The 26,572-nt window shown below is 47.7% G+C and overlaps 2 protein-coding genes across 4 annotated transcripts in view; one reads left to right on the plus strand and one right to left on the minus strand.

Moving 5' to 3' along the window:
• BYSL (bystin like) lies at nucleotides 1-12,293 on the minus strand. Its single transcript, XM_023212793.2, has 7 exons — nucleotides 11,692-12,293; nucleotides 5,508-5,670; nucleotides 2,801-2,939; nucleotides 2,304-2,437; nucleotides 1,499-1,659; nucleotides 1,225-1,327; nucleotides 1-682 (listed from the first exon to the last, which is right to left on the minus strand). The coding sequence occupies exons 1-7, from the start codon at nucleotides 11,957-11,959 to the stop codon at nucleotides 337-339; spliced, it is 1,314 nt and encodes a 437-aa protein (XP_023068561.1). The 5' UTR covers nucleotides 11,960-12,293; the 3' UTR covers nucleotides 1-336.
• MED20 (mediator complex subunit 20) overlaps nucleotides 12,158-26,572 on the plus strand; it is a 15,804-nt gene continuing 1,389 nt past the window's right edge. Inside the window, exons 1-4 of one of the 3 annotated variants that reach the window (XM_023212802.2) lie at nucleotides 12,158-12,517; nucleotides 15,602-15,720; nucleotides 16,582-16,736; nucleotides 24,561-24,814. In XM_023212802.2, coding sequence (XP_023068570.1) covers nucleotides 15,626-15,720; nucleotides 16,582-16,736; nucleotides 24,561-24,814 — 504 coding nt within the window. In that variant the 5' untranslated portion in view covers nucleotides 12,158-12,517; nucleotides 15,602-15,625. Of the gene's footprint in view, nucleotides 12,518-15,601; nucleotides 15,721-16,120; nucleotides 16,198-16,581; nucleotides 16,737-24,560; nucleotides 24,815-26,572 lie in introns of those variants that run through there. The other 2 variants (XM_023212803.2, XM_023212804.2) reach the window with 2 other exon arrangements.

The raw sequence follows: 26,572 nt of genomic DNA on the forward strand, positions 1-26,572 counted from the left end.
TTCAATAAATATCTGCCTTTGCCTTTATCCACAGTGACCTGACACAATAGCCATAGAAAAAGTACTCACACCAAGCCCCAGCTGGGGACTGGGAATGCCAGTGTATGGTATAAGTCGGCTCTCAGAACTGAACAGGGATAAGGGCCTAGAATGAAAGAGGGAACCAGCCAGACCCTCAGTCCTTCCTGTCCTGGACTGGGAGCCATAGATGTTCCTGTGATCTGTCACTGCCCTGATCTGGGTCTTTAGCCATTAAGGTTTGGTGTCATCTTCAGTCACCAACGGGGGTCTTGGTGTCCTTCCAAACCCCTTTTGCCAGGACAACGGACTGTTTTCTCACTCCATGGTGATGGGAACATCTTCTACATCTCGGGGGACTGCGCTCTGAAGCTCACGCCTGATTTCGGGGGATAGCTGTGGATGGGGCTGCAGCCGGAGCAGTTCTAAGAGGGCCTCTTTCTGGTCTGTGGCCAAGTCGGCCTTGTAGCGCTGGACCAAAGTCAGGAGGCACTGGTGCCAGAGCACAGGCAGTTCACGCTTCTCTGTCCTGAACCCCAGGAAGTGGAAGACTAGGGCATCCAGCACCCGGTAAGGCAGTGCATACTTCTTATCCAGCAGCAGTCGCAGGAAGATGCTGTTGGCACCACTGTATTCCATCTCAGCAATTTTCAGCATGGCCGCACTAGTGGGAAAGGGATGTGGGGTAGAGTTAGCGGGGAAAACATTGGAAGAAGGATCCTACTTCTCCCTCTGTGCTTTCCCCCTTTTTTCTTCCCCTCTGCTGGCCCTTACACTATGGTATTCCCCAGGGACCTTCTCACCTACCCAATCGTATTATACTCCCTTGACTTCAGTCACCATCTCTACAGGGATCCACCCAAATCTCTACCTCCAGCATAGACTGCTTGTTTCAGTACCCAACTAGAGTATGGTCCAAACGTCTCAACGTCTCCACCCTAACTACGTTCTTCCCGTGTTTCCTACACTCATTTGTTCATCTATTTACTGAGTACTTTCTTTATACCAGGCACTTGGGCCCTGTTGTTGCAGAACTTACATTTAGGGGGATAATGATACACCTACTCATTGGCTTTAAACAAGCACAAACCCAAGGCTATCCTTAGCTTCTTCTCCATTCTACCCATCCCCAAGTCCTGGCAATTCCACTATCTGGATATCCACTGACCAGCCCCCACCCCCCCGCTCCACCCCCAGCAATGCTACCTGGAGTGCAACACAGGGATGGAGCACTTGGTGATGATGCTACCCACAATGATGGCTTCCCGGAGGGTACAAGTGCCAGACTCGCACAGTGGAATCAGGACCCCTGGGGAGAGTCAAAGGGCAGTCACTATGAGCCCAGGATGAGAAAAAGGAGTTACAGCAGGAAGCACTCCCACCCAGCCCAGGGACAGCTAGCAATTTCCCACACCAGGCCTGCTGTGTTCCCCATAGAAGCTCCAGCCCTTCCCTTTCTTCCCTGCCTCTGGGATCCCACCTTTGAACCAGGCTCCAGGTTTGAAAAGGGCTTTCTTGAGAGCCATGTAGAGATGGAAGTTGAGTCGTTTGTATTCGGCAATGTCATCTCGTACTCGGGGGAGCAGGACAAGGTTGTAGAAGCGCTGGGCCATGCGTTCCTTCAGGTTAGAGGCAAAAATCCTAGTGGGAGTTAAGTGGGGGAAGTTTCCAAGTCACACGACAGTCTTGACCTGGCCCATTAAATATCACCATGGATAGTACATACAAGAGGTTTTAAAGTAAAATATGAGACCTTTCTTTCAGTGAGGGATGTGTGGGAGCTGTGTGCATGCAACACCCATCAGCTTAGAGAGAGAATAGGAGGGGCAACGAGATATACCCAAATGGGGCGTGCCGTCTGTCTGTGGGAGAGCCAGAGCTCGTGCAAACTGATGGCTACTCAGCTACTCTCCTTCCTCTTGCTATCATGGCTCCTCTCGATTTTGCTATCACTAGGGCCCTGAGCGTGCCTGGACAGTCACAGACTTCTGAGGGTCCTGCTACAGGGTTGTATCCAGTGGTTATAAAAGCCTCTCCCCTAGAAATTGATCGTGGAGGGCTGTATCCCAGTGGCTATAAAAGCCTCTTCCCCTAGAAATTCATCACAGAGGGTTCCTAACTGGCTAACTGGGTTTTGGCCCCCAAAAATGACACAGGAAAAGCTAGACAAATGATGCTATAAAGTAGCAGAGAGGGCCCTGGGGCCAGAGGCAAGGAAAGCCTGTCTGTCCCAAGCCCAGCCTGCACCTATAGACCCGAGGCCTGCACACCCCCATCTACTCTACCTGGTGGCTTGGTACATGGCGGCTGCAGTCCAGGCCTCAGGCTCTGTGACGTAGAGGATTTGCTCCCAGTTGGAGAGTGCAGGGATGATCTTAAATGCCTTAGGCAGTTTTCCACTGCGGTACTTAGATAATACCTAGGGATGAGGGAGGTAAAACAATCACTGTCATCCACATATGGCAAGCTTGCTGTGGGCTAGGAACTTGTCTGGGTGCTTTTAATATATTAACTCATTTCATCCCCACAATAACCCTATAAGGAGGTGCCATTATTATGCTCGTTTTACAGATGACCAGTGAGAGTTCCAGTAAGTGACCCAAGGTTGCCAAGTCATTTACAGGCAGAGCAGGAATCTGAAACCACACACTCTGCCTCTTAGGTCTGTTTTCTACTGCCATGACTTCTTTAGTATGAGATGCAGGCAAAAGGCAAAAGCCTGTGGCGGGAGCCCACAGCCCCCAAAGGCGTCTTCCACTGTGGCTCCCCTCTCAGCTCTTACCTCCCGGACCCCCCTGTAGACTTCTAGGACTCGGGGGTCCAGCTGGGGCATAGGGAAGCCCGACACCTCTGACATGACTGTCTCAACCTCTGTCTGCTTCTCAGTCAGCTTCTCCATGATGATGTCAGCCAAGGTGCGCCTAAGAGCGGAAGTGCCAAGGGGAGGGGAGAGAGGAGGGAAGGAGCGCTGTGGTCACTGTCCAGGAAGCTCCAGATTCCCCACAGTCCCTTGTGAGCACTGACATACTGCGATCCTGCTGGGATGTGCAGCTTAGAGTTCCCTCTCTGTGCCCATTCATCCACCACAGACAGAATCACTGCAGGGTGCAAAGGAACTGAAAGTCATTCCATTTAGGACAAAGCTGGCAGTTGTATGGAGGTTATTATGAATCTCAATTCTGAAATCAGTCTGCCCAGGTTCAAATCCTGGCTTACCCACTCCCTGTATGATCTTGGGCATGTTACTTTACCTCTCTATGCCTCTGTTTCCTCATTTGTAAAATAGCAATAATAACGGTACCCACCTTAAAAGATTAATGGAAGGATTAAATAAGTTAATGTCTGTTCATTACTTGGAATGGTCAGTACACAGCAGTGTATCTATGGAAGTATTGCTAAGACTGATTATGTTCTTTTCAGCCTCCTTAAACACAGTATTGTTGGGTATATCAAACATTATCTTAATGATTCAGCATTACCATCACCTTGAGCTGTCATATAATACCAGTGCCTTCAGAGGCTGCTGAAGTGTATTTATTTTTTTTTTTTTTGAGACAGAGTCTAGCTCTGTTGCCCAGGTTGGCATGCAGTGGCACCATCATGGCTCACTGCAGCCTCTATCTCTCTGGCTCAAGCGATCTGCCTGCCTCAATCTCTCAAGTAGCTGGGACCACAGGCACATAGCACAAGGCCCAGCTAGTATTTTATTCTTTTGTAGAGATAGGGTCTCCCCATGTTGCCCAGGCTGGTCTCACATTCCTGGGCTCCTGCTTTGGGATCCCAAAGTGCTGAGATTACAGGTCTGGGCCACCATGCCCAGACTGAAATGTATTTAAAGCTGCTCCTCAGTTGGGTGCAGTGGCTCATGTTTGTAATCTCAGTACTTTGCGAGGCTGAAGGAGGTGAATCACGTGAGGTCAGGAGTTTGAGACCAGGCTGGCCAACATGGTGAAACCCCGTCTCTACTAATAAAACAAAAAGTAGCCAGGCGTGGTGGTGCGCGCCTGTAATCCCAGCTACTCGAGAGGTTGAGGTTGCAGTGAGCTGAGATCACACCACTGCCCTCCAGCGTGGGTTATAGAGTGAGACCCTGTCACAAAACAAAACAAAAAACAAACTGCTCCTCTTTTCTGAGGTCCTACTCAATGCCAGGCACTGAGTTTGGGACTTTTTAGTCCTAGACTCAGTGCAACACTTATAGGAACGGAAACTTATGCAGACATGGGAACTGGGCCTCACAGCCGTCAGGTGGGGTTAAGAGTCAAACTCAGGTTTTTGAAAGTCTTAAGTTAAGGTGCTTTATAGTACCTTATAATGTGCCCCCAAACTAAATGGCCTCTGATTGTTGAATTCATGTGGATCTAGGCTTGCTTTCTGAAGACGCCAGCTATCATTTCTTACAACTGCCAGAAGTTCTGATTACTTCAAGGAGCTTGTCTATTCTATTTACTGCAAGTTGGAAAAGCATTCTTCTAAATTTGTCAGCGTTATCAGTGAAGTAGGAGTTATGAGGTGCTGAGTGAGAACCTGAGAGGCTCTCTGGTGGGACAGGCCCAAGTACATATTTTGTGACATGTATTTCAACTGTTAGGCATCAATCTGGGAGAGGGGCTCATTTTCATTTCTTCATTCTGCATTTTCAAATAAGCTGCCACAGAATTTATCAGCCTCCTTGTCCTTTTACAGTACAATTAGCAATGAGAGATGCATTAACCCCAAACAATCTAAAGTATCAGGGACACCATTATGTTAATATCACAGGGTCAGAATAAACTGGTTGAGGACCCTTATCCTAGACTCCACTCCCCACGGCCAAAATTTATGGGCTCAGGAGTTTGACCACAGGCAGTCTAAATGCCTGCATGTTTTGGAGCTAGCATTTATTATAGATGGGAATAAATTAGTGGTCCTAACTGGGAGCAGTCTTGCCTCCCAGAGGACATTTAGCAACGTCTGATGTCATTTTTGGTTTTCATAATTAAAGGGAAGGTTGCTACTGGAGTCTAGAAGGTAGTGATCAGAGATATCTACTAAACATCCTACACTGCACAGGATAGCCTCCACACACACATAAAATTACCCAGCCCAAAATGTCAATAATGCTGAAGTTGAAAAACCCTGGCTTAAATGAAGCTTAGGATATGAACACTTGTCCAAGGAAGTTGAGCTTACCACTAAAAAAACTAAGAACACCAAAACCAGATGCAATAGGATGGCTCTCTCCAGAGGTGTAAAATGGGCCTGGAGCTGTTTCCCTGGCAATTGGGCAGTTGTACAATAAATGGACAGAAGGACACAATGTTTTCTGAGGCTGGATCATTCCCACTCACAGTGGTCCGCTGAGGATGGGCCAGTTTTGTCAAGGCGGTCCCCTAAAACTAGCAACTCCAGGCCCTTTCCTAAAGTAGGGAATCGTAAGTCTGCCAGGGAACTTGTTTTCCTGTGGGAACTTTCTACAAGGATCCATTATCCCAAATCCCCAGACCTACCTGGCAGGAGGGTTCTTGTTCATGAACATCTCTATGGCACGCTCATCCTCAGGGTCCACGACCACCTCTGCATGGTGGCCCACCCCTGTCATTGTGGCAGCCTTCTCCAGGGTGGGCCATTCCTCGTCCTCGTCATCTGATCCATCCTGAGGCATTCTTGGACCTAGAAGAGGGGAGACTAAATGGATAAGCACAGCAATAGGTAGCTGAGGGATTTAGTCAGTTTAACTTTAGTCATTATGTAGTACAGGCCTCACATGTGGTTGTGATAGACACAGGTATGTGCACTGAAACAAATGAAGCATGCATTAGCTCCCTGTCCCCAGGGGCTTGCAATCATGCTTGAGAAACAAAATGTATACACAGGAAACAATGAGAAAGCAATGGCCATAAATAATAGTTAACATACCATACTCAGTTATGTAGAAGGAATTTCTTTTTTTTTTTTTTTTTTGAGACAGAGTCTCGCTCTGTCGCCCAGGCTGGAGTGCAGTGTCGCAATCTCGGCTCACTGCAAGCTCCGCCTCCCAGGTTCACGCCATTCTCCTGCCTCAGCCTCTGGAGTAGCTGGGACTACAGGCGCCCGCCACCACGCTCGGCTAGTTTTTTGTATTTTTAGTAGAAACGGGGTTTCAGCGTGTTAGCCAGGATGGTCTCGATCTCCTGACCTCGTGATCCGCCCGTCTCGGCCTCCCAAAGTGCTGGGATTACAGGCTTGAGCCACCACGCCCGGCCAGCCAGGCTGGTCTTGATCTCCCGACCCCTAGTGATCTGCTCACCTCGGCCTCCCAAAGTGCTGGGATTACAGGCGTGAGCCACTGTGCCCTGCCTGTAGAAGGAACTTCTTTTTTTTTTTTTTTTTTTTGAGACGGAGTCTCACTCTGTCGCCCAGGCTGGAGTGCAGTGGCCGGATCTCAGCTCACTGCAAGTTCCGCCTCCCGGGTTTACGCCATTCTCCTGCCTCAGCCTCCCGAGTAGCTGGGACTACAGGCGCCCGCCACCTCCCCTGGCTAGTTTTTTGTATTTTTTAGTAGAGACGGGGTTTCACCCTGTTAGCCAGGATGGTCTCAATCTCCTGACCTCGTGATCCGCCCGTCTCGGCCTCCCAAAGTGCTGGGATTACAGGCTTGAGCCACCGCGCCCGGCCTGTAGAAGGAACTTCTAAACACTGTACCCATGTTAACTGTTTAATCCTTATAAACCCAAGAAGTGGCCGGGCGCGGTGGCTCACATCTGTAATCCCAGCACTCTGGGAGGCTGAGGCGGGCGGATCATGAGGTCAAGAGATTGAGACCATCCTGGTCAACATGGTGAAACCCTGTCTGTACTAAAAATACAAAAATTAGCTGGGTGTGGTGGTGCATGCCTGTAGTCCCAGCTACTTGGGAGGCTGAGGCAGGAGAATCCCTTAAACCCAGGAGGTGGAGATTGCAGTGAGCCAAGGTCACACCACTGCACTCCAGCCTGGCAACAGAGTGAGATGCTGGCAAAAAAAAAAATACATAAAATTTAAAAAAAATAAATAAACCTTCTTATGGAACATTGGCAAAAACTTAAAAAATAAAATAAATAAATAAACCCAAGAAGTGGATACCATTATTATACCCAGTTTCTGATGAGGACACTGAAGCACCAAAAAGTTGATAATTTGCCCAAGACAGGTAGTCTAGGTCTAGACTGTATTCTTCACCACTATTCTACACATATTAGGGTTTGATTATATGCCACAATGAGTGGTAGAGACAACATATGCACTTAGAGGATGAGTGGCGAGGACAATTAAGACACTGGATAGGCAGTTTGGGAGCAGGAGGAGTGTGTTCCAGACGCAGAGAAAATAAGGCTTCGGATTTAAGTGTCTCCTAGGCAATAAGCAATAAATAATGCTAGGTAGGTGGGAAAGGTGAAGCCAGACTAGAGGGCCTTTAAAGTCAAGCAGTGGAGTTCAGATTTCAATCCACCAGTCTACTTAAATAAATGAAGTTGGCTGGGCATGGTGGCTCATGCCTATAATCCCAGCACTTTGGAAGACCGAAGTGGGTGGATCATCTGAGATCGGGAGCTCGAGACCAGTCTGACCAACAAGGAGAAGCCCTGTCTCTACTAAAAATACAAAAAATTAGCTGGGCGTGGTGGCGTGCGCCTGTAATCCCACCTACTCGGGAGGGAGGCCGAGGCAGGAGAATCGCTTGAACCAGGGAGTCGGAGGTTGCAGTGAGCCGAGATCGCGCCACTGCACTCCACACTCCAGCCCAGAGCAAGACTCCGTCTCAAAAAAAAAAAGAAAAAAAAAGGGGGGGGGGGGGCCAGGCGCGGTGGCTCATGCCTGTAATTCCAGCACTTTGGGAGGCTGAGGCGGGCAGATCACGAGGTCAGGAGATTGAGACCATCCTGGCTAACACAGTGAAACCCAGTCTCTACTAAAAATACAAAAAATTAGCCAGGCATGGTGGCAGGTGCCTGTAGTCCCAGCTACTCGGGAGGCTGAGGCAGGAGAATGGCATGAACCCGGGAGGCGGAGCTTGCGGTGAGCCAAGACTGCGCCACTGCACTCCAGCCTGGGTGACAGAGCAAGACTCTGTCTCAAAAACAAAAATAAATAAATAAAAATAAATAAATAAAATAAATGAAGTTAGTCCATTTAAATAACTTCCATTTTTGGAAGGCTACATGTCTGGGCATCTAGAAAGGGGGGCTAATAATCCAAGTGGGGAGCTATAATGCTATGTATCAATAGGTCATTAACAACAAAGGCAGTGGCAGTATGTGATAAACGCTAAGGGGGAAAAGACATTTTGTCTCCACGTGCCAACAATCTCCCAAATGTGTACTTTGTAGGTGGTTCTCCTTAGTGCCAGACCCTAACTCCAGGTTATCTCCTGTACAACTGCTCTTGGATGACTCACAGTCTCCTCAAATCTCACCTGTCATCAACTATATTAATTTTCTTTCCCTCCTAGGTCTACAATGCTAACCATCCACAGCTCAGGAAATGGTACCATTGTCCATCCAATGCTAAGCCTGGGAGGCACTCCTGCCTCATCCCTTGCCCTCACCCTCAACACCCAATCAATTACTAAATCCTATTCAATTTTACCTCATAGACTGTCTCTCACATGCTTCACAGCCCCATCTAAGCCTAGATCAGCATCATTTCTTGTCTGGATTTATTCAACAGTCGCCCACTCATCTCCATGTTTCTGACCTTGCTTTCCTCCAACTCATTTTCCACTCTGCAGACGGTAATCTTCCAGAAACACATATTTGATTTGATTAGCCCTATACTTAAAATTCTCCAGTAGCTTTCCATTCTTCCCATTGCTGTTAGGATGGTTTTTAAATGTTTTGCAAATTTGGCTCCTACGTACCTGACCATCATTCATTACCCATTAACCCAGTCATTCAGCAAACACCGAGCACATACACTATATGTGAGGCACTGTTGGGGGTCTGGCAATATATCCATGAACAAGAGAAATCAAAAGACTTTGTTCTATACAGCTTACATTCTAATTGGAGGAGACAGTCTATGACCATACCACCCTGAACGCACCAGATCCTGTCTAATTGGAAAAGACAGACATAAACAAACATATAAATATACTGGGTTAAAATAAAAGTACTATGGGCCGGGTGTGGTGGCTCATGCCTGTAATCCTAGCACTTTGGGAGGCCGGGGCGGGTGGATCACATGAGGTCAGGAGTTTGAGGCCAGGCTGGCCAACATAGCAAAACCCCCATCTCTACTAAAAATACAAAAAAAAAATATTAGTTGGGCGTGGTGGCAGGCGCCTGTAATCCCACCTACTTGGGAGGCTGAGGCAGGAGAATCACTTGAACCCAGGAGGTGGAGGTTGCAGTGAGCCGAGATCACAGCATTGCACTCCAGCCTAGGCAATGGAGTGAGATTCTGTCTCAAAAAAAAAAAAAAAAAAAAAAAAAAAAGTACTGTGAAAAAAGATAGGGCAGAAATATTGGGAGTATGGAGATGGAGTAGAGTGCTGCAATGGTAAATGGAGTGGATAGGCCTCTCTGAGAAAGTAATCCTAGAAGTGTATGAGAATAAACTATCCCAGAGAGAAGGAACAATCAGGCCAAACGCCCTAATTTCCCATGTTTAAGGCACAATGAAGCCTATATAGGTGGAGTGGAATGCGCAAAGAGGAAAGCAGTAGAAGAGGTCAGACTGGTAAAGGAGGCAAATCATAAAGCACGTTGTAGACCATTGTAATCCCCCACCTGTGGAGTGCTTTGTAGACAGTATGAGATATGGCAGGGTGCAGTAGCTCACACCTGTAATCTCAGCACTTTGGCAGGCCAAGGCAGAGAGGATCACTTGAGCCCAGGAGTTTGAGACCAACCTGGGCACCACTGTGAGACCTCATCTCTACAAATAATTAAAGAATTAGCGGCTAGGCGAGGTGGCTCACACCTGTAACCCCAGCATTTTGGGAGGCTGAGGTGGGCGGATCACTTGAGGTCAAGAGTTCAAGACCAGCCTGGCCAACATGGTGAAACCCCATCTCTACTGAAAATACAAACATTAGCTGGATGTGATGGCTCATGCCTGTAATCTTCACTACTAAAGAGGCTGAGGCAGAAGAGCTGCTTGGTCCTAGGTGGCAGAGGTTGCAGTGAGTTGAGATCGTGCCACTGCACTACAGCCTGGGCCGTCTCAAAAAAGAAAAAAAAAAAATTAGTTGGACATGCTGGCACACACCTGTGGTCCCAGCTATGTGGGAGGCTGAGGTGGGAAGATAGCTGGAGCCCAGGAGATTGAGGCTGTAGTGAGCTATGATTGTGCCACTGCACTCTAGCCTGGGTGACAGAGCGAGAGACTCTATCTCAAAAAAAAAGAAAGAAAAAGAAAGAAAGGAGAATACGAGATACTAACGAGGAGGCTACTGTGATAATCCAGGTGAGAGATTGTGGTAGCTTCAACAGGATGGTGTTCTAAAGCGGTGAAAAGTGGTCTGATTTTGAATATACTTTGAAGGCAGAGTCATCAGAATTTTCTTACGAATCAGATGTGGGGAGGGAGAGACAGAGAGAGGAGATGGGGTGGGGGAGAGAGGGGGAGAGGGGGAGAGAGAGAGAGAGGAGTCTAAAGTTTGTCTTGAGCAAATGAAAGAATAGGCTACTAACAGGGAAGACAACGGTGAGAGAAGCAGGTTTGGAGAGAAGGTCAGGATTTCTGTTTTGTACATGTTAAATTTGAGCTGTCTGTTAGATTTCAAATTGGAGTTGCCAAGTAGGCAGTTGAATATAAGAATATGGATTTCATGGAAGAGGTCAGGGCTAGACTATAAAGTTAGGAGTAGTCACCCAAGAGATGGTATTTAAACGATGAAACTTGCCAGCACCAAAGAATATTTGAAGAGGTCAGAGGACTGAGGATAAGAGGTTGCAATAAGACTCAGTCAAGGATACTGAGAAGTGAGGTGGCAGTAAAACAGGAGTGTTGATGTCTTAAAACCCAAGTAAGGATACTGTGGCCAGGAGGCCACTAATCAGTTGCATCAAATATTGCTTTAGATGAGATCTGAAAAACGGATGCAGCATCTCAGAGGTCAACACTCCCTCCTTAGTGAGAAAATATCAAACGTCTTTCATCTCTCTCCCTCTTTGGCTGCTAAACAATGTGTTTTCTGCTCATAAGACTTCCCATTCGTTTTTCAGTTCTCAACTTAAAAGGTCCTGCTGCAATCGGAGAAGCTTCTCAAAACCAATGCTATTGTTACCAGGGAAGCGATACTTTATCATGGAAAAATATTATTCTAAGAGTCTACTTAATTGACTCTCTACTGGGCTTGACTGTAAGGTCCTTAAGTCAGACATGCCTATGTAGTTTACTTCTGTACCCAAACATTCGAAAGAACTCCGAGCATAGTGCAAAGCTCGTAGTGGGTATCCCATATATATTTACAAAACCAATGGAAAATGCTAGGGTGGAGCGAGCGATTACTGTTGGCCTAACTTAGGGGATGTGTAGAAGGGAGTGCCTAAACTAGGAGCGGACGCAGAGGGCTCTGGACACGGTTCAGTCTCCCATTCCATTACTTTTGCAAGTGTAATACAGACCCTTTGTTGACTCGAAGCAATTTCCCTGCCAGACACTTTTTAGCTGTCCACCCCGCCCCACTACTGGCCACTGTCTTCCTCGGATCTCATCCCAGACACTCACCCAGCCGCGTGGTGCGTTCCCGCGACGCCGCGGGCTTGTCCCCAGTCCCATGCTCGGCCTCGAGCTCCTCCTGTTGCTGCCGTGCTTGCTGCAAAATCCGCCGGCTCAGCCGGGGTCCCACATACTCTTCCTCCGTTTCTCCGGTCCTGCGACCCCGCCGCTTCTCCCGGACCCCTGCCCGCACCGCATTCCCAGCCAGGATCTGATCGGCCAGGGGGGCATGTTTTTCCTGACCCCCGACCCCACGGGCCGCCTTGAATTTGGGCATTTTTCTCGAAAACGTTGCCGGGGAAGTTCGCACGTGGGGACGGCGAAAAGGCCAGAATGCGCTTGCGCGGTGGACTCCCAGCTCCCAGCAGGCCACGCGGCGATCACAGCGCCCCCTAGCATTCGGAGGCCAGAAGCGCCATCAGCGCCGCCCCGCCCACTAAAAGAGCTCCCGGGTTCCGGAGCTGGACTCCCCAATATATTCACAGCCTTTAACGTTAGCTTCTCTCAACAGTGCAGTCTTTGAGTGTCGCTCTCTTAGCTTCATGGATCTAGGCCTAGAGTGCTCAGCCAAACGGGAATGTCTGGATTTAGAAACCTGTGGGCGGGAATCCGCAGATGATGTCACTAGAGGTGTCACCGAGGGGCCCTGAGACCCGCCCCACTCCTGGGGGAAGGCGTGGACCCGGCGCTCTGTTTTTACGTATTTCCGGAGTCTCTTCTGAGACCAAAGGTTGTGTTGGGGAACTGAAGCAGTTTCTGTGGGCGGACAGGGAACCCTGCGTTTCTACCGTGTGATCCGGCCACCTTCCTGGCCCGACGCCATGGGAGTGACTTGGTAGGACTGCAGGGGGTTTTGTGGGGCGGAGCTTGGAGTTGTGAAGGGCCGGAAAGAGGACCTTGACAGTGGTCCGCCGTCCCCTGGGAGCTGTCCTCGGGTTGTGTGGATGAGAGGATGCCGTGCAGGCCGCGGGTTCCCCGGCCTTGTTTCCTCGGAGATGCACCCCTTCCTCTTGGAAGGCGGGAAAGCAAAGCGAAGTTTTATTTTTTTTTCTTTAAGACGGAGTCTCGCTCTGTCGCCAGGCTGGAGTGCAGTGGTGCGATCTTGGCTCACTGCACCCTCCGCCTCTTGGGTTCAAGCGGTTCTCCTGCCTCAGCCCTCGGAGTAGCTGGGACTACAGGCGCCCACCACCACGCCCGGCTGTTTTTTGTATTTTTAGTAGAAATGGGGTTTCACCATATTGGCCAGGCTGGTGTCGACAAAGCAAAGTTTTTATCCCAGGAACCTATCAATGGTTGTGTACCTCATTCCCTTCTAGATACATTTTCCTTCCCGTGAGGCCATAATACTGCCCGCAATGGGACGTCAGGGTTGGAAATAGGGTCTTTGGACTGTGACCCACCTGCAGACAGGGTTGGAGGGAGTGGGTTATAAGCAATCAGGAGACAGTATTTTTTAAGATTTTCTTTATTTTTCTTTCTTTCTTTCTTTCTTTTTTTTTTTTGAGACGGAGTTTCGCTCTTGTTGCCCAGGCTGGAGTGCAATGGCGCGATCTCGGCTCACAGCAACCTCTGCTTCGCGGGTTCAAGCCATTCTCCTTCCTCAGGCTCCGGAGTAGCTGGGATTACAGGCATGTGCCACCACGCCCGGCTAATTTTGTATTTTTGGTAGAGACGGGGTTTCTCCATGTTGGCCAGGCTGGTCTCGAACTCCAGACCTCAGGTGATCCACCCGCCTCGGCCTCCCAAAGTGCTGGGATTACAGGCGTGAGCCATCGCGACCGGCTAAGATTTTCGCCTACCCTTCCCTCAGCCATCAAATGCAGTTAGACCAGTTTGTGTCTGTTTCTAATTTGCCCATTTTTTTTTTTTTTTTTTTTTCTGAGACGGAGTCTGGCTCTGTCTCCCAGGCTGGAGTGCAGTGGCCGGATCTCAGCTCACTGCAAGCTCCGCCTCCCGGGTTTACACCATTCTCCTGCCTCAGCCTCCCGAGTAGCTGGGACTACAGGCGCCCGCCACCTCGCCCGGCTAGTTTTTTGTATTTTTAGTAGAGACGGGTTTTCACCGTGTTAGCCAGGATGGTCTTGATCTCCTGACCTCGTGATCCGCCCGTCTCGGCCTCCCAAAGTGCTGGGATTACAGGCTTGAGCCACCGCGCCCGGCCTAATTTGCCCATTTTAAGATCTTGGGTCCAGAGGGACTATTGAAAATAAGGAGATCATGGTTCCAGGCACTTTATCTCTTTAGGACCCGTTTCCCACTATGTTTAATTCCATGGTTAGTCTAGTTTCAATGGAGTTTTTTTATCTTGCATATGTTTTAAGTCTCAGTTGGAAGAAGATGAGGTAGCAGGGAAAGGTATGGGTCCAGTGCTTGTGGAGGCGTTAGTTATAAGGTGCCAGGTCCCAGAACATTTTTTTCTTATCTCAGTAGATGTGAGCATTTTTCCCCCTGGGAGAAACCCGAAGGCCAGACTATCTGAAGCCAGTGGCTATAGGCTTCTCATACAAAATCATGTGTAGGGGAAATACTTTTCCTCCTGGTAGCCCAGGTTCTTGCAGGTTTCTCAGTGATTGCACTCTTGTTTCCCACAGTTCACATCATGATCCTCCTGTGTTCCTTAATGGAAGCAAGATATGTGAGGGATGGAAATAGAAAAGATGCAGCGTAGAACCCTGGGACCCCATGCTCTTTCTTTTTTTTAAAGAAATAGAAATGGGTTCTTGCTGTTTTGTACATCCAGGTCTTGAATTCCTGAACTCAAGCGAGCCTCCTGCTTTGGTCTCCCAAAGTATTGGCATTACAGACATGAGCCACCGTGCCCAGCCACCCCTGCTCTTTAAATGGAGAAGGCAGCTCCAGGGCAAGGGCTCTCTGTTGGCACCCTTATCAACGTTTTCAGAATCCTAGGACTTCTGTCCCTTGTAGTGTCAATTTAGGGATTCTTTTATATTTCAAAATAAGACACATTAGCAACATTGTTTATCAGTGCTTTTTCTGATAGTGACAATTTTTAGCAACAGAAGGACTCTAACCTAATAGATTCATTTAGTTGATCATAAAGCAATGTCATCTATGACTGTTTTCTTGATTTCTATATAGCTAAGTACTGCCTGTACTATTGTTTATTAATTTTTTAAATTGATCTTTTCCTTAAAAATGTTTTAACAGGCACTACATCCCTATACAGGCAGTCTAGTTAGTGGTTAAGAGCATGGACAGGAAACCAGGTTGCTGGGCTTTGAGTCTTGGTTGTACCAACACATTAACTATGTGACCTAGTGCAAGTTATTTAACCTCTTTGTACTGTACTTAAATTTCCCCCCTTTTTTTTTCTTTTTGAGATGGAGTTTCGCTCTTGTTGTCCAGTCTAGAAGGCAGTGGTGTGATCTTGGCTCACTGCAACCTCCGCCTCCTGGTTTCAAGTGATTCTCCTGCCTCAGCCTCCCATGTAGCTGGGATTACAGGCACACACCACCACGCCTGGCTAAGTTTTGTATTTTTGGTAGAGACAGGGTTTCACCATGTTGGCTAGGCTGGTCTTGAACTTCTGACCTCAAGTGATCCGCCCACCTCGGCCTTCCAAAGTGCTGGGATTACAGGTGTGAGTCACCGTGCCCGGCAGTTTCCTTATTTGTAACAAGTTGATAAATAACATCTTCATAGGACTATTGTGAGGATTTGGAGAGTTAATTCATCTAAAGGCCTTAGGACACAGTCTGGCACGTTGTTGGTTGGCAATTGTTACCTACCACTCTAAAGGGGAAGCCACCATAGGAGGTTCACTCACCATAGGAGGAAACCTTGGAAATGATGGTTTTTTTTGTTTTGTTCCATTGTTTTGATTCAATTTTTGTGAATACTGTTGCCTCTCATTCCCGAAGATTATAAACTTGAAGGCTGCTTTTTTTTCTGTTCCTAGGGCTGTTGAATAGAACTTCCTGTGATGATGGAAATGTTCTCTAACAGCAGTGTCCAATACACTAGCCCCAGCCACCTGTGGCTCTGGGCTACTGTGCTGAACAGCTCAAGTTCACAGAGGTGGTAAAAACATGTTAACCCAAACTGAGACTTTCTCCTTGATGTAGTCAGAACTGAAAGAGTTGCAAAAGGAATCCCTTTTTCATTATATAACTCAGCATTATTGAATGCTCAGCCTGTGTGCCATCTAGAATCTTTGGCATACCACACTTGAGAATGCCCCATGATAGGAAGTTCATTGCTCTGGTGTGAGAATCCTGAGAACTGTGCTTCAGTTCTTAGAGGGGCTCTCAGGGACAGTGGTCCTCTATTCCTTGTCTTTAAAATGGGAGAGTGGTCCAAGTGTAATGAGTTATCTTAATTGATTGTTCACATTCGGTTACAGATTGGACTCCTTGTTCTGTTCTTCCCCATTCTAACTACTGCACTTGACTGGTCTTAACTTTTTTTTTTTTTTTTTAAGATCGAGTCTGTCCCTGTTGCCCACACTGGAGTGCGATGGCGCAATCTCGGCTTACTGCGAGCTCTGCCTCCCAGGTTCAAATGATTCTCCTGCCTCAGCCTCACAAGTAGCTGGGATTACAGGCGCCTGCTACCACACCCAGCTAAATAATTTTTGTATTTTTAGTAGAGACAGGGTTTCACCATGTTGGCCATTCTTGTCTTGAACTCCTGACCTCGTGATCCGCCCACCTCGACCTCCCAAGGTGCTGGGATTACAGGCATGAGCCACCATGCCTGGCCAAAAAAAAATTTTTTTTAAATTAATAATAAAGTTGCAGGGGTTGGGAGACGGTCATAGTAGGTAATTTCCAAGATAACTTTTGGCCCTGATGAGCTGTGATGCTGTGGGCGAGTGAGTGGCTCAGTGAGCACATGTGTGTCTCTGGATAACTGACAATTTGGTGCTCTCCTTTCCAGTGTGTCCCAGATGCCTGTGGCTGAGGGCAAGAGTGTTCAGCAAACCGTAGAGCTCCTTACCCGGAAATTGGAGATGCTTGGGGCAGAGAAGCAAGGAACATTTTGTGTGGATTGTGAGACTTACCATACGGCTGCATCTACCCTTGGCAGCCAAGGTCAGTAACATGGATCTGTAGGATGGCTGGAACGAGGGTTGGAGTTAATAGACATTTGTGTTAACTGAAGTCTTTCTGTTTTTCTGCTGAGGGTGGTGTTCTTAAACATGTGGCAAGATGTGTTTCTGAATTCATTAATTATTGGTTCTTTATCTCTTAGAATAGGGCCTTTGAAAGCTTTATTTGGTTTTATTTTACTTATTTATTTTGTTGAGACAGGGTCTTACTCTGTCGCCAAGGCTGGAGTGCAGTGGCATGATCACAGCTCACTGACTGCAGCCTCGACCCCCTGGGCTCAAGTGATCCTTCCACCTTGGCCTCCTGACTTGGCCTCCTGAGTAGCTGACACCACAGGCATGAGCCATCACACCTGGCTAATATTTTAAATTTTTTGTAGAGACAGGGTCTCCCTGTGTTGACCAGGCTGGTTTTGAATTCCTGGCCTCAAGGGATTATCCGGCCTCAGCTTCCCAAAGTATTGAGATTATAGGTATGAGCCGCCACTCCTGGCTAAAGCTTTATTGAGGTATAGTTGATATACAAGCAGTTGTACACATCTAATGCATACATCTTAATGAGTTTGGTTATATGCATACACTTATGATACCATCACCACAACCAAGATACTAAACATATCTGCTACATCCCAAAATTTCTTTGTATGTGTGTGTTTGTGTGTGTGTGTGTTTTTAAGAGATAGAGTCTTGCTCTGTTGCCCAGGCTGGAGTGTTTTGGTGTCCCATAGCTCACTGCAGCCTCAAACTCCTGGGGTCAGGTGATCCTCCCACCTTAGCCTCCTGAGTAGCTGAAACTACTGGCATGTGCCACCATGCCTGGCTGATTTTTTACTTTTGGGTGGGGTCATGGGAGTGTCTTACTATGCTGCCCAAGTTTGTCTCAAACTCCCAGCCACAAGCCATCCTTCCACCTTAGCTTCTCAAGTAGCTGGTATCAAACTCCTGAGCTCAGGGGATCCACCAGCAAGGGCCTCCCAAAGTGCTGAGATAACAGGCATGAGCCACCATTCCTGGCGCTTGTGTTCTTTGAGTGCTTTTTGTTTTGTGCAGTTTGAACTCTAAAAGCAATGTTTCTCAGAGGGTTAATCACTGACTAACCACATCAGAATCACCTGGGATACTTGTTAGAGTTGCAGATTCCTGGCCTTGTTTACTGATTGACTGCTGCTATAGGCCACATAATCTACATTTAATAATCCAGACAATCCTTATGCACTCTGAAATTTGAGAAAGACTTGTTTTAGGCCCAGAAGTCTTGTTTATGATTCTTTTAGAGCTTTAGGGCTTCTAGAAGTTTCTTTTTATAGAGTTCCTGTTTTCCTACACCTAACCATTGGCATTGACCTCCTCATTAGCATAAATCAACTGTTCTTTTTAGTGGATTGAGTGATGAGATGGGGTGTGGATGATGGGGGATGGTAGTTGGGAGGGAGAGAGGATTTTTTTTTTTCTTTTTAGAGTGAGGGTCTCACTTCGTTGCCCAACTGTACAGTGGCATGATCACGGCTCACTGCAAGCTCTAACTCCTGGGCTCAGGCAATGAGAGACTCTTTGGATATGAGTTAGGGAACTTGTTTCTCTTAGTCTTGGCTCTGCAGTAACTTGACCTTGAACAGTTCCATAGCACTGTGGTTATCACTGGGGAGTCAGAGCCCTGAGTCCTGGCTTTGCCACATTCTAACTGTGTACCTGTAGGTAACTCCCACAACCTGTTACTATTTCCACGCCTCTCATGTACCTGTTTCCCTTAGATCCATTTCCTGCACTTCCCCTGTAAGCTGTATTTTCCAGGCCCTCTCCTAGTTAGCTTTGGTTATTGAGAGGCACCAGAGAAGATTAGAGGATGGGAGAAAGGAAGCCCACAGTGTTCCTCTCCCTCTGCTCTGGGCAGTGTCTCTAGCCATGGCTGTGTCTTCACCTCCTTGGTTCTAGCTTCTGCTAGGCAGCCCTCTTTCCTGCCTGCGATAACAGCACACATTTTCTTTTCCCTCTAGCCCTAGGGATGGTTGTAGCTTCCTGTGTTGCTAATCTTTGGGTTGTCCCACCATCCTGTTTGGTTTTTCCTTTCTTCCAACCCGTGTATTTGTTCCCCGTATACATTTCTTGTACCAAAACTATCTGACATGGGCTCTGTTTTTGGACTCTTCCCAATACAGTTCTGTCATCTGTAAAATGAAGATAATCATAGTATTTCTCTCCTCATGTTGTGCTAAATAAGTTAATACATGCAAAGCATGTAGAACTGAGATTGTCATGTAATTTTTTTTTTTTTTTTTTGAGATGGAGTTTTGCTCTTGTTGCCCAGGCTGGAGTGCAGTGGTGCAGTCTCAGCTCACTGCAACCTCCACCTCCCGAGTTCAAGCAATTCTCCTGCCTCAGCCCCCCGAGTAGCTGGGACTACAGGTGCGCTCCACCATGCCTGGCTCATTTTTGTGTTTTTAGTAGAGGTGGGGTTTCATCATGTTGGCCAGGCTAGTCTCGGACTCCTGACCTTGTGATCTGCCCACCTTGGCCTCCCAAAGTGCTGGGATTACAGGCATGAGCCACTGCACCCGGCCTGTCATGTAATACTTAATGTAGTATTTAAGTAGCTAAGAGTTGTAATGAGCTCTTTTATCATCGTTGATAAAATTGCAGTTCCATTTGTGTTGCCTTCAATATGAAGGAGGTAAGAATCAAAAGATAATTACAAAAGTATTTGGGTAATAAAACATTTGGATATAGATATGAAATGGCATATGACTTCTAGTGAAATTACCTGGTGCGGGCTGAGCAGGCCCTCACTTTCAAGAAGTTACAGTCTAGTTGGGGAGACAGAACACCTTCATGGCAGACAGTAGGGAACAGTGGAAAGAGCAACAAACTTGGGGTGAGCAGGCCTGGACTGGAGCTTCAGTCTTGCTGGTTACTGGCTCTGTGCCTGTAGTTCAGTGATTTTCACACTTGACCAGCATTAGCATCATCTGAAAGGCTTGTTACAACACAGACTGCTACACCCCACCCCAAAGTTTCTGACTTAGTAATCTGTCACCCAGGCTGGAGTGCAGTGGCATGATCACAGCTCATTATTGCCTTGACCTGCCGGGCTCCAGTGATCCTCCAGCCTCAGCATCCTAAATAGCTGGGGCCACAGGTGCATGCCAGTATACCTGGCTAACTTTTTGATTTTTTTGTAGAGTCAAGGTCTCCCTATGTTGCCCAGGCTGGTCTCAAAGTCCTGGGCTCAAGCGATCCTCCCCGCCTTGGCCTCCTGAAGTGTTGATATTACAGGCGTGAGCGCCCTGGCTATAATTTGCATTTCTAAAAAGTTCCCAGGTGGTTCTGCTACTGCTGCTGCTCTGGGATCCAATTAGCTTCATTTTCCTCATCTTTAGAAGGGGGACAGTAAACCTGGTTCTCCTTGCTTCACAAGGTGGTACAGACATGAAAGGATTTTGCTGTGACAGAAAATACGATTGTCGGCTAGGCGCGGTGGTTCACACCTGGAATCCCAGCATTTTGGGAGGCCGAGGTGGGCAGATCACCTGAGGTCAGGAGCTTGAGACCAACCCGGCCAACATGGTGAAACCCCGTCTCTACTGAAAATACAAAAATTAGCCAGGTGTGGTGACAGGTGCCTGTAATCCCAGCTACTCAGGAGTCTGAGGCAGGAGAATTGCTTGAACTTGGGAGGCAGAGGCTACAGTGAGCCGAGATCACTCGATTGAACTCCAGCCTGGGCAACAGAGCTAGACTCCGTCTCTAAAAAAAAAAAAGTACTATTGTCAGCTGAGTGCAGTGGCTCATACCTGTAATCCTAGCACTTTGGGAAGTAGAGGTGAGAGGACTGCTTGAGCCTAGGAGTTTGAGGCCAACCTAGGCAAGATGGTAAGATCTCGTCTCTACAAAAAAAAAAAAAAAAACTGGGCACAGTGGCTCACGCCTGTAATCCCAGCACTTTGGGAAGCCAAGGCAGGTGGATCATGAGGTCAGGAGATCGAAACCATCCCAGCTAACATGGTGAAAACCCCGTCTCTACTAAAAATACAAAAAATTAGCCAGGCGTGGTGGTGGGCGCCTGTAGTCCCAGCTACCCGGGAGGCTGAGGCAGGAGAATGGTGGGAACCTGGGAGGTAGGGCTGGCAGTCTGGCAGTGAGCCGAGACTGCGCCACTGCACTCCAGCCTGGGTGATGGAGTGAGACTCCGTCTCAAAAAAAAAATTTTTAAAAATGGTGGGAATGGTGGTCCCAGCTACATGGGAGGCTGAGGCAGGAGGACTGACTTGGGCTCAGGAGGTTGAGGCTTCAGTGAGCTGTGTTCATGCCACTACACTCCAGCCTAGGTGACAGAGCAACACCGTGTCTCAAAAGAAAAAGAAAATGTTATTGTTTGTAACAACTAGAAGTGCCTTCTTCATTAAGCACGCGCGCGCGCGCACACACACACACACACACATCCCTTAGTTGACTTTTAAGATATTTCCAAGGCAGTAACACTTGCAGACTCATATAGTATGAATAAATTATGTAATTATAGTGAGTAGACAGAACAGAATGACGAGGTCAGCTTTGGATGGATTTTTTTCTTGAGAGTCCAGAAGGTTTGAACTGGATTTAGAAGGAGGTGACAGGTGTGAATCGTCAGCAAGCAGTCAGGAGCAGGGATGTGTCCTGGAGGATCTGTGCAGAGCCTTCTGTGTTCATGAACAGCGGCCTATATAGGGAAGCCACATGACCTCTGCTCCCCCAACCCTTGCACCCTTTTCATTCCCACACTCTTACCCCCTATCTAGAGTGTCTTCTTCCTTCATGTGGCTGGATCCTATTTTCTCTTCATATCGCAGTTCAAATCCTTTTTTTTTTTTTTTTTGAGGCAGAGTCTCACTCTGTCGCCCAGGCTGGAGTGCAGTGGCGCGATCTCGGGTCACTGCAAGCTCCGCCTCCCGGGTTCATGCCATTCTCCTGCCTCAGCCTCCCGAGTAGCTGGGACTGCAGGTGCCCGCCACCATGCCCGGCTAATTTTTTGTATTTTTAGTAGAGATGGGGTTTCACCATGTTAGCCAGGATGGTCTTGATCTCCTGACCTCATGATCCACCTGTCTCAGCCTCCCAACATGCTGGGATTACTGATGTGAGCCACCATGCCCGGCCAAATCCTGTTTTTTTTTCCTGCTGACTTGTTCACTTTAATCTTTTCCTATCCTGAAGTCTTTCCTTTCTTCCGAAAGACTTGTGGTCTTTCCTCGGTAATAACTTGTTTTATTTCATGATCTTTTAAAAAGTTTTTAGCCACTGGGCGCGGTGGCTCATGCCTCTAATCCCAGCACTTTGGGAGGCCGAGGTGGGTGGATCGCCTGAAGTCAGGAGTTCAAGACCAGCCTGACCAACACGGTGAAACCCTGTCTCTACTAAAAATACAAAAAATTAGCCAGGTCTGGTGGCAGGTGCCTGTAATCCCAGCTACTCGGGAGGCTGAGGCAGGAGAATCACTTGAACCTGGGAGGCAGAGGTTGCAGTGAGCCGAGATCATGCCACTACACGCCAGTCTGGGAGACAGAGTGAGACTCTGTCTCAAAAAAAAAAAAAGTTTTTAGCCTATCTCAGCTGGGCATGGTGGCTAATGCCTGGAATCTCAGCACTTTGGGAGGCCAAGGTCAGCAGATCACCTGAGGTCAGGAGTTCAAGACCAGTCTGGCCAACATGGTGTATCCCTGTCTCTACTAAAAATACAAAAATTAGCTAGGTGTGGTGGCACATACCTATAATCCCAGCTACTCAGGAGGCTGAGGCAGGAGAATCACTTGAACCTAAGAGGTGGAGGTTGCGGTGAGCCCAGATCACGCCATTGCACTTCAGGCTGGGCGACACAGTGGACGCTGTCTCAAAAAAAAAAAAAAAGTTTTTAGCCTATCTCTCTCATGAGATTATCAGCTTTTTTTGCTTTTTTGAGATGGAGTCTTGCTATCACCCAGGCTGGAGTGCAGTGGCATGATCTTGGCTCATTGAACCTCTGCCTCTTGAGTTCAAGTGCTTCTCCTGCCTTAGCCTCCCGAGTAGCTGGGATTACAGGCGTGCACCACCATACCTGGCTAATTTCTGTATTTTTAGTAGAGATGAGGTTTTACCATGTTGGCCAGGCTGGTCTTGAACTCCTGACCTCAAGCGATCCACCCACCATGGCCTCCCAAAGTGCTGGGATTACAGGCGTGATCCCTGGCCTGATTGTCAGCTTCTTGAAGTCAGGGGCTAAGTCCTCTGCTTGTATGTTTCTTAAGCCCTAAGAAAAGTGTTGGGAATGGCTTATGTATGTAATAGGCATGTGGGATTGTGGCAGGCTATCCATTAATTCTTATAGTGTATGAAAGAGGAATCTTGCTTTCCAGTTTTTGCCTTCTGTTTTTTTTTTTTTTTTTTTTTTTTTTTTGGAGACAGAGTATTGCTCTGTTGCCCAGGCTGGAGCGCAGTGACATGATCTCAGCTCAGTACAACTTCCGCCTCCTTGGTTCAAGTGATTCTCGTGCCTCAGCCTCCCAAGTAACTGGGATTACAGACATACACCACCATACCCAGATAATTTTTGTATTTTTAGTAGAGATATGGTTTCACCCTGTTGGTCAGGCTGGTCTCGAACTCCTGACCTCAAGTGATCCACCTGCCTCAGCCTCCCGAAGTGTTGGGATTACAGATGTGAGCCACTGTTCCCAGCCCGTCCTTCTTCTGTTTTCTACTTAACTAAATGTATATAGCTTTCCATTCTTATTGCAAAAAGTCTATGGAAATCAATGAGAAAACTCATTTCTTAGAGACTGGAAGGGATGAGCTGGGGCTTGAAAGTTGAACTTCTGAACCAGATCCTGAATTCTCTCTGCTGTAGTGTGCTGCTTGCTTCCCAAGTTGGCTAGACTTCTAAAAATTCTCCAACGGTTTGCCGTTGGTTTCAGGATACAGTCTAAACTTCTTGAGGCATGGTAGACAAGACCTATCACAGCTTGGCTGCCATCTACCTTTCCCTGCTTATGCTCAGACACTCCCCTTTGCTGCTTCTTTAGGACCATTTACTAGATCTCAAAGAGGGAGGAAGCTGAAGTGAGGAGGAGTGCGCAGAAGAAGGGAGCAGCTACTTCCTTTGGCATGCCCAAATGCTGTTACTTTCCTTTTACTTATGTGATATATGATAACATACAAAAGATTATATGTAGTCTGTGGGAGTTAGACTTTACGTATAGACCATCCGTGAGCCCACCACTCAACTTAAGAATTAAAACATAAACAAGCCGGGCGCGGTGGCTCACGCCTGTAATCCCAGCACTTTGGGAGGCCGAGATGGGCGGATCATAAGGTCAGGAGATCGAGACCATCCTGGAGAACATGGCGAAACCCTGCCTCTACTAAAAAAAAAATACAAAAAATTAGCCGGGCATGGTGGCGGGCGCCTGTAGTCCCAGCTACTTGGGAGGCTGAGGCAGGAGAATGGCGTGAACCCAGGAGGCGGAGCTTGCCGTGAGCCGAGATCGCGCCACTGCACTCCAGCCTGGGTGACAGAAAAAAAAAGAATTAAAACATAATCAACACTATTAAAGTTTCCTGTGTGCGCCTCACCATTTTCTGTAGAGCAGAGTGGGTTTTACCACATGCTGCCTCTCCTGCTATTCCCCCATACCTTTCTAGAAAAGGCTGTCAGTGAGAGGATTCCCCTCACCCCACACCAAGAACTGCTGAGGTAGTGCCAGATTGCTGTCTTGCCTCATTCCGGGGGGAGTCATTTGAGTCTACTCTGGGGTTCGTTAGTGAAAGTCTTGATGATGAATAGGATCTCTGTCCCTTGCAGGTCAGACCGGGAAGCTGATGTATGTGATGCACAACTCAGAGTACCCATTGAGCTGTTTTGCTCTCTTTGAGAATGGCCCTTGTCTTATTGCTGACACCAACTTTGATGTGCTTATGGTGAAGCTCAAGGGCTTTTTCCAGAGTGCTAAGGCCAGCAAGATTGAAACCCGGGGCACCCGGTACCAGTACTGTGACTTCCTGGTGAAGGTGGGCACGGTCACAATGGGGCCCAGTGCCCGGGGCATCTCTGTGGAGGTAAGACCTTGGTGAAAATAGGAGCAGGATATGCTGAGGGGGCTGCTCAGCAAAGGGCTCTGAAGATTTTCCAGTTCTTCTCTATTTTTTTTTTTTTTTTGAGACAGAGTCTTGCTCTGTCACCCAAGCTGGAATGCAATGGTGCAATCTTGGCACACTGCAGCCTCGACCTCCAGGGCTCAAGTGATCCTTCAACCTATCTCCCAAGTACCTGGGACTATACCCACCGAATGTAAATTTTTTTTTTTTTTTTTAATTAGAAATGAGGTCTTGATGTGTTGCCCAGGCTGGTCTCAAACTCCTGGGCTCAAGTGATCCTCCCACTTCAGCCCCGCAGAGTGCTGGGATTACAGGTATGAGCCACCACACCTGGCCTCCAGTCCTTCTCAATTTAAACAGATATTTATGCCCGCCTGATCCCTGACTCCAAGGCATCTGTGCTTTCTCTCCGTGAATCTTTTATCCTTGCTTTAATTATTCAGAGACTGAGACTCTCTAACACAAGGTGGGAAGTAGGAAGCGGGAAGCTGGGTTCAAAGCAAGCAGAAAGCTTCATTAGGAAGGGTGGCTTGCTAGAGAAGGGAAAAGATAGTCAAGGAAGGCAGGTGAGTTATGATATGGAGGGACAGTCACCCATGAGAAGAAGTACTGGAGCAGAACAGGACAACTCTTGGAACAATTTTCTGGAGGTAGGCCCTAAATCACATATGCCCATATAGCTCTCCTTAGTATGCTTTAAGATAGGTATCAAAAGTTGGGAAGCAAAAATGTGCTTTTCCTTTTGACATGCTGTCTGCGTTCTTTCATGGTAGAAAGAGGTGTTTGTGTGTGAGATCACTTCATCTGTGACCCTGAGAGAGAGAGAGAGAGAGTGTGTGTGTGTATATACATACACATATTTAGTGACAAGGAGTGAGAGTGGCAGTGTGGCAGTAGCTGGCTTCTTTGGGACCAGGGAAAGTTCACAACTTATAATGTGCCCAGCACTGAGATAAGAAAACAAGTAAGCTTGCAGGGTCTACCCTTTGAAAATTTGTGATTTATTTATTGAGTGAGGCCGAAACACACAAACTATTTTTGAAGTTAGTCTGAAAATGCCATAAAAGAGGCAGTTTGCTTGGGAATTCAAGCCAGTATGAGCACTGCTGACTTTGGTTGTGATGTTTCCTGGAGGATCAACATTTATGTAGGGATTTAAAATGTAGAAACATGGGGATAGATAAGTCTAGGAAGAATCCCACTTGGAGAAAAGGCATTAGTGGTAGTTTCTGCTCAACAACCTCTAGGACCAAGACTTCCTAACTCTTTCAGCTTGTGATAGAACTTGGATTTGCTGAGACCCACTGTTGATCCTCTACATTTCTAATCTCGTAGTAGAAACACACCCCACCTGTTTATTTACTTGTTTCTCCTTAGGGTTGCCAGTAATTTTGTCTTGCCATCTCTCCAGTAAAAAATTAAGAGAGCAGCCGGGCGCGGTGGCTCAAGCCCGTAATCCCAGCACTTTGGGAGGCCGAGACGGGCGGATCACGAGGTCAGGAGATCGAGACCATCCTGGCTAACACGGTGAAACCCCGTCTGTACTAAAAAATACAAAAAACTAGCCGGGCGAGGTGGTGGGCGCCTGTAGTCCCAGCTACTCGGGAGACTGAGGCAGGAGAATGGCGTAAACCCGGGAGGTGGAGCTTGCAGTGAGCTGAGATCTGGCCACTACACTCCAGCCTGGGCGACAGAGCGAGACTCCGTCTCCAAAAAAAA

This window comes from Piliocolobus tephrosceles, chromosome 5, assembly GCF_002776525.5.
Source record: "Piliocolobus tephrosceles isolate RC106 chromosome 5, ASM277652v3, whole genome shotgun sequence".
Lineage (NCBI taxonomy): Eukaryota > Metazoa > Chordata > Mammalia > Primates > Cercopithecidae > Piliocolobus > Piliocolobus tephrosceles.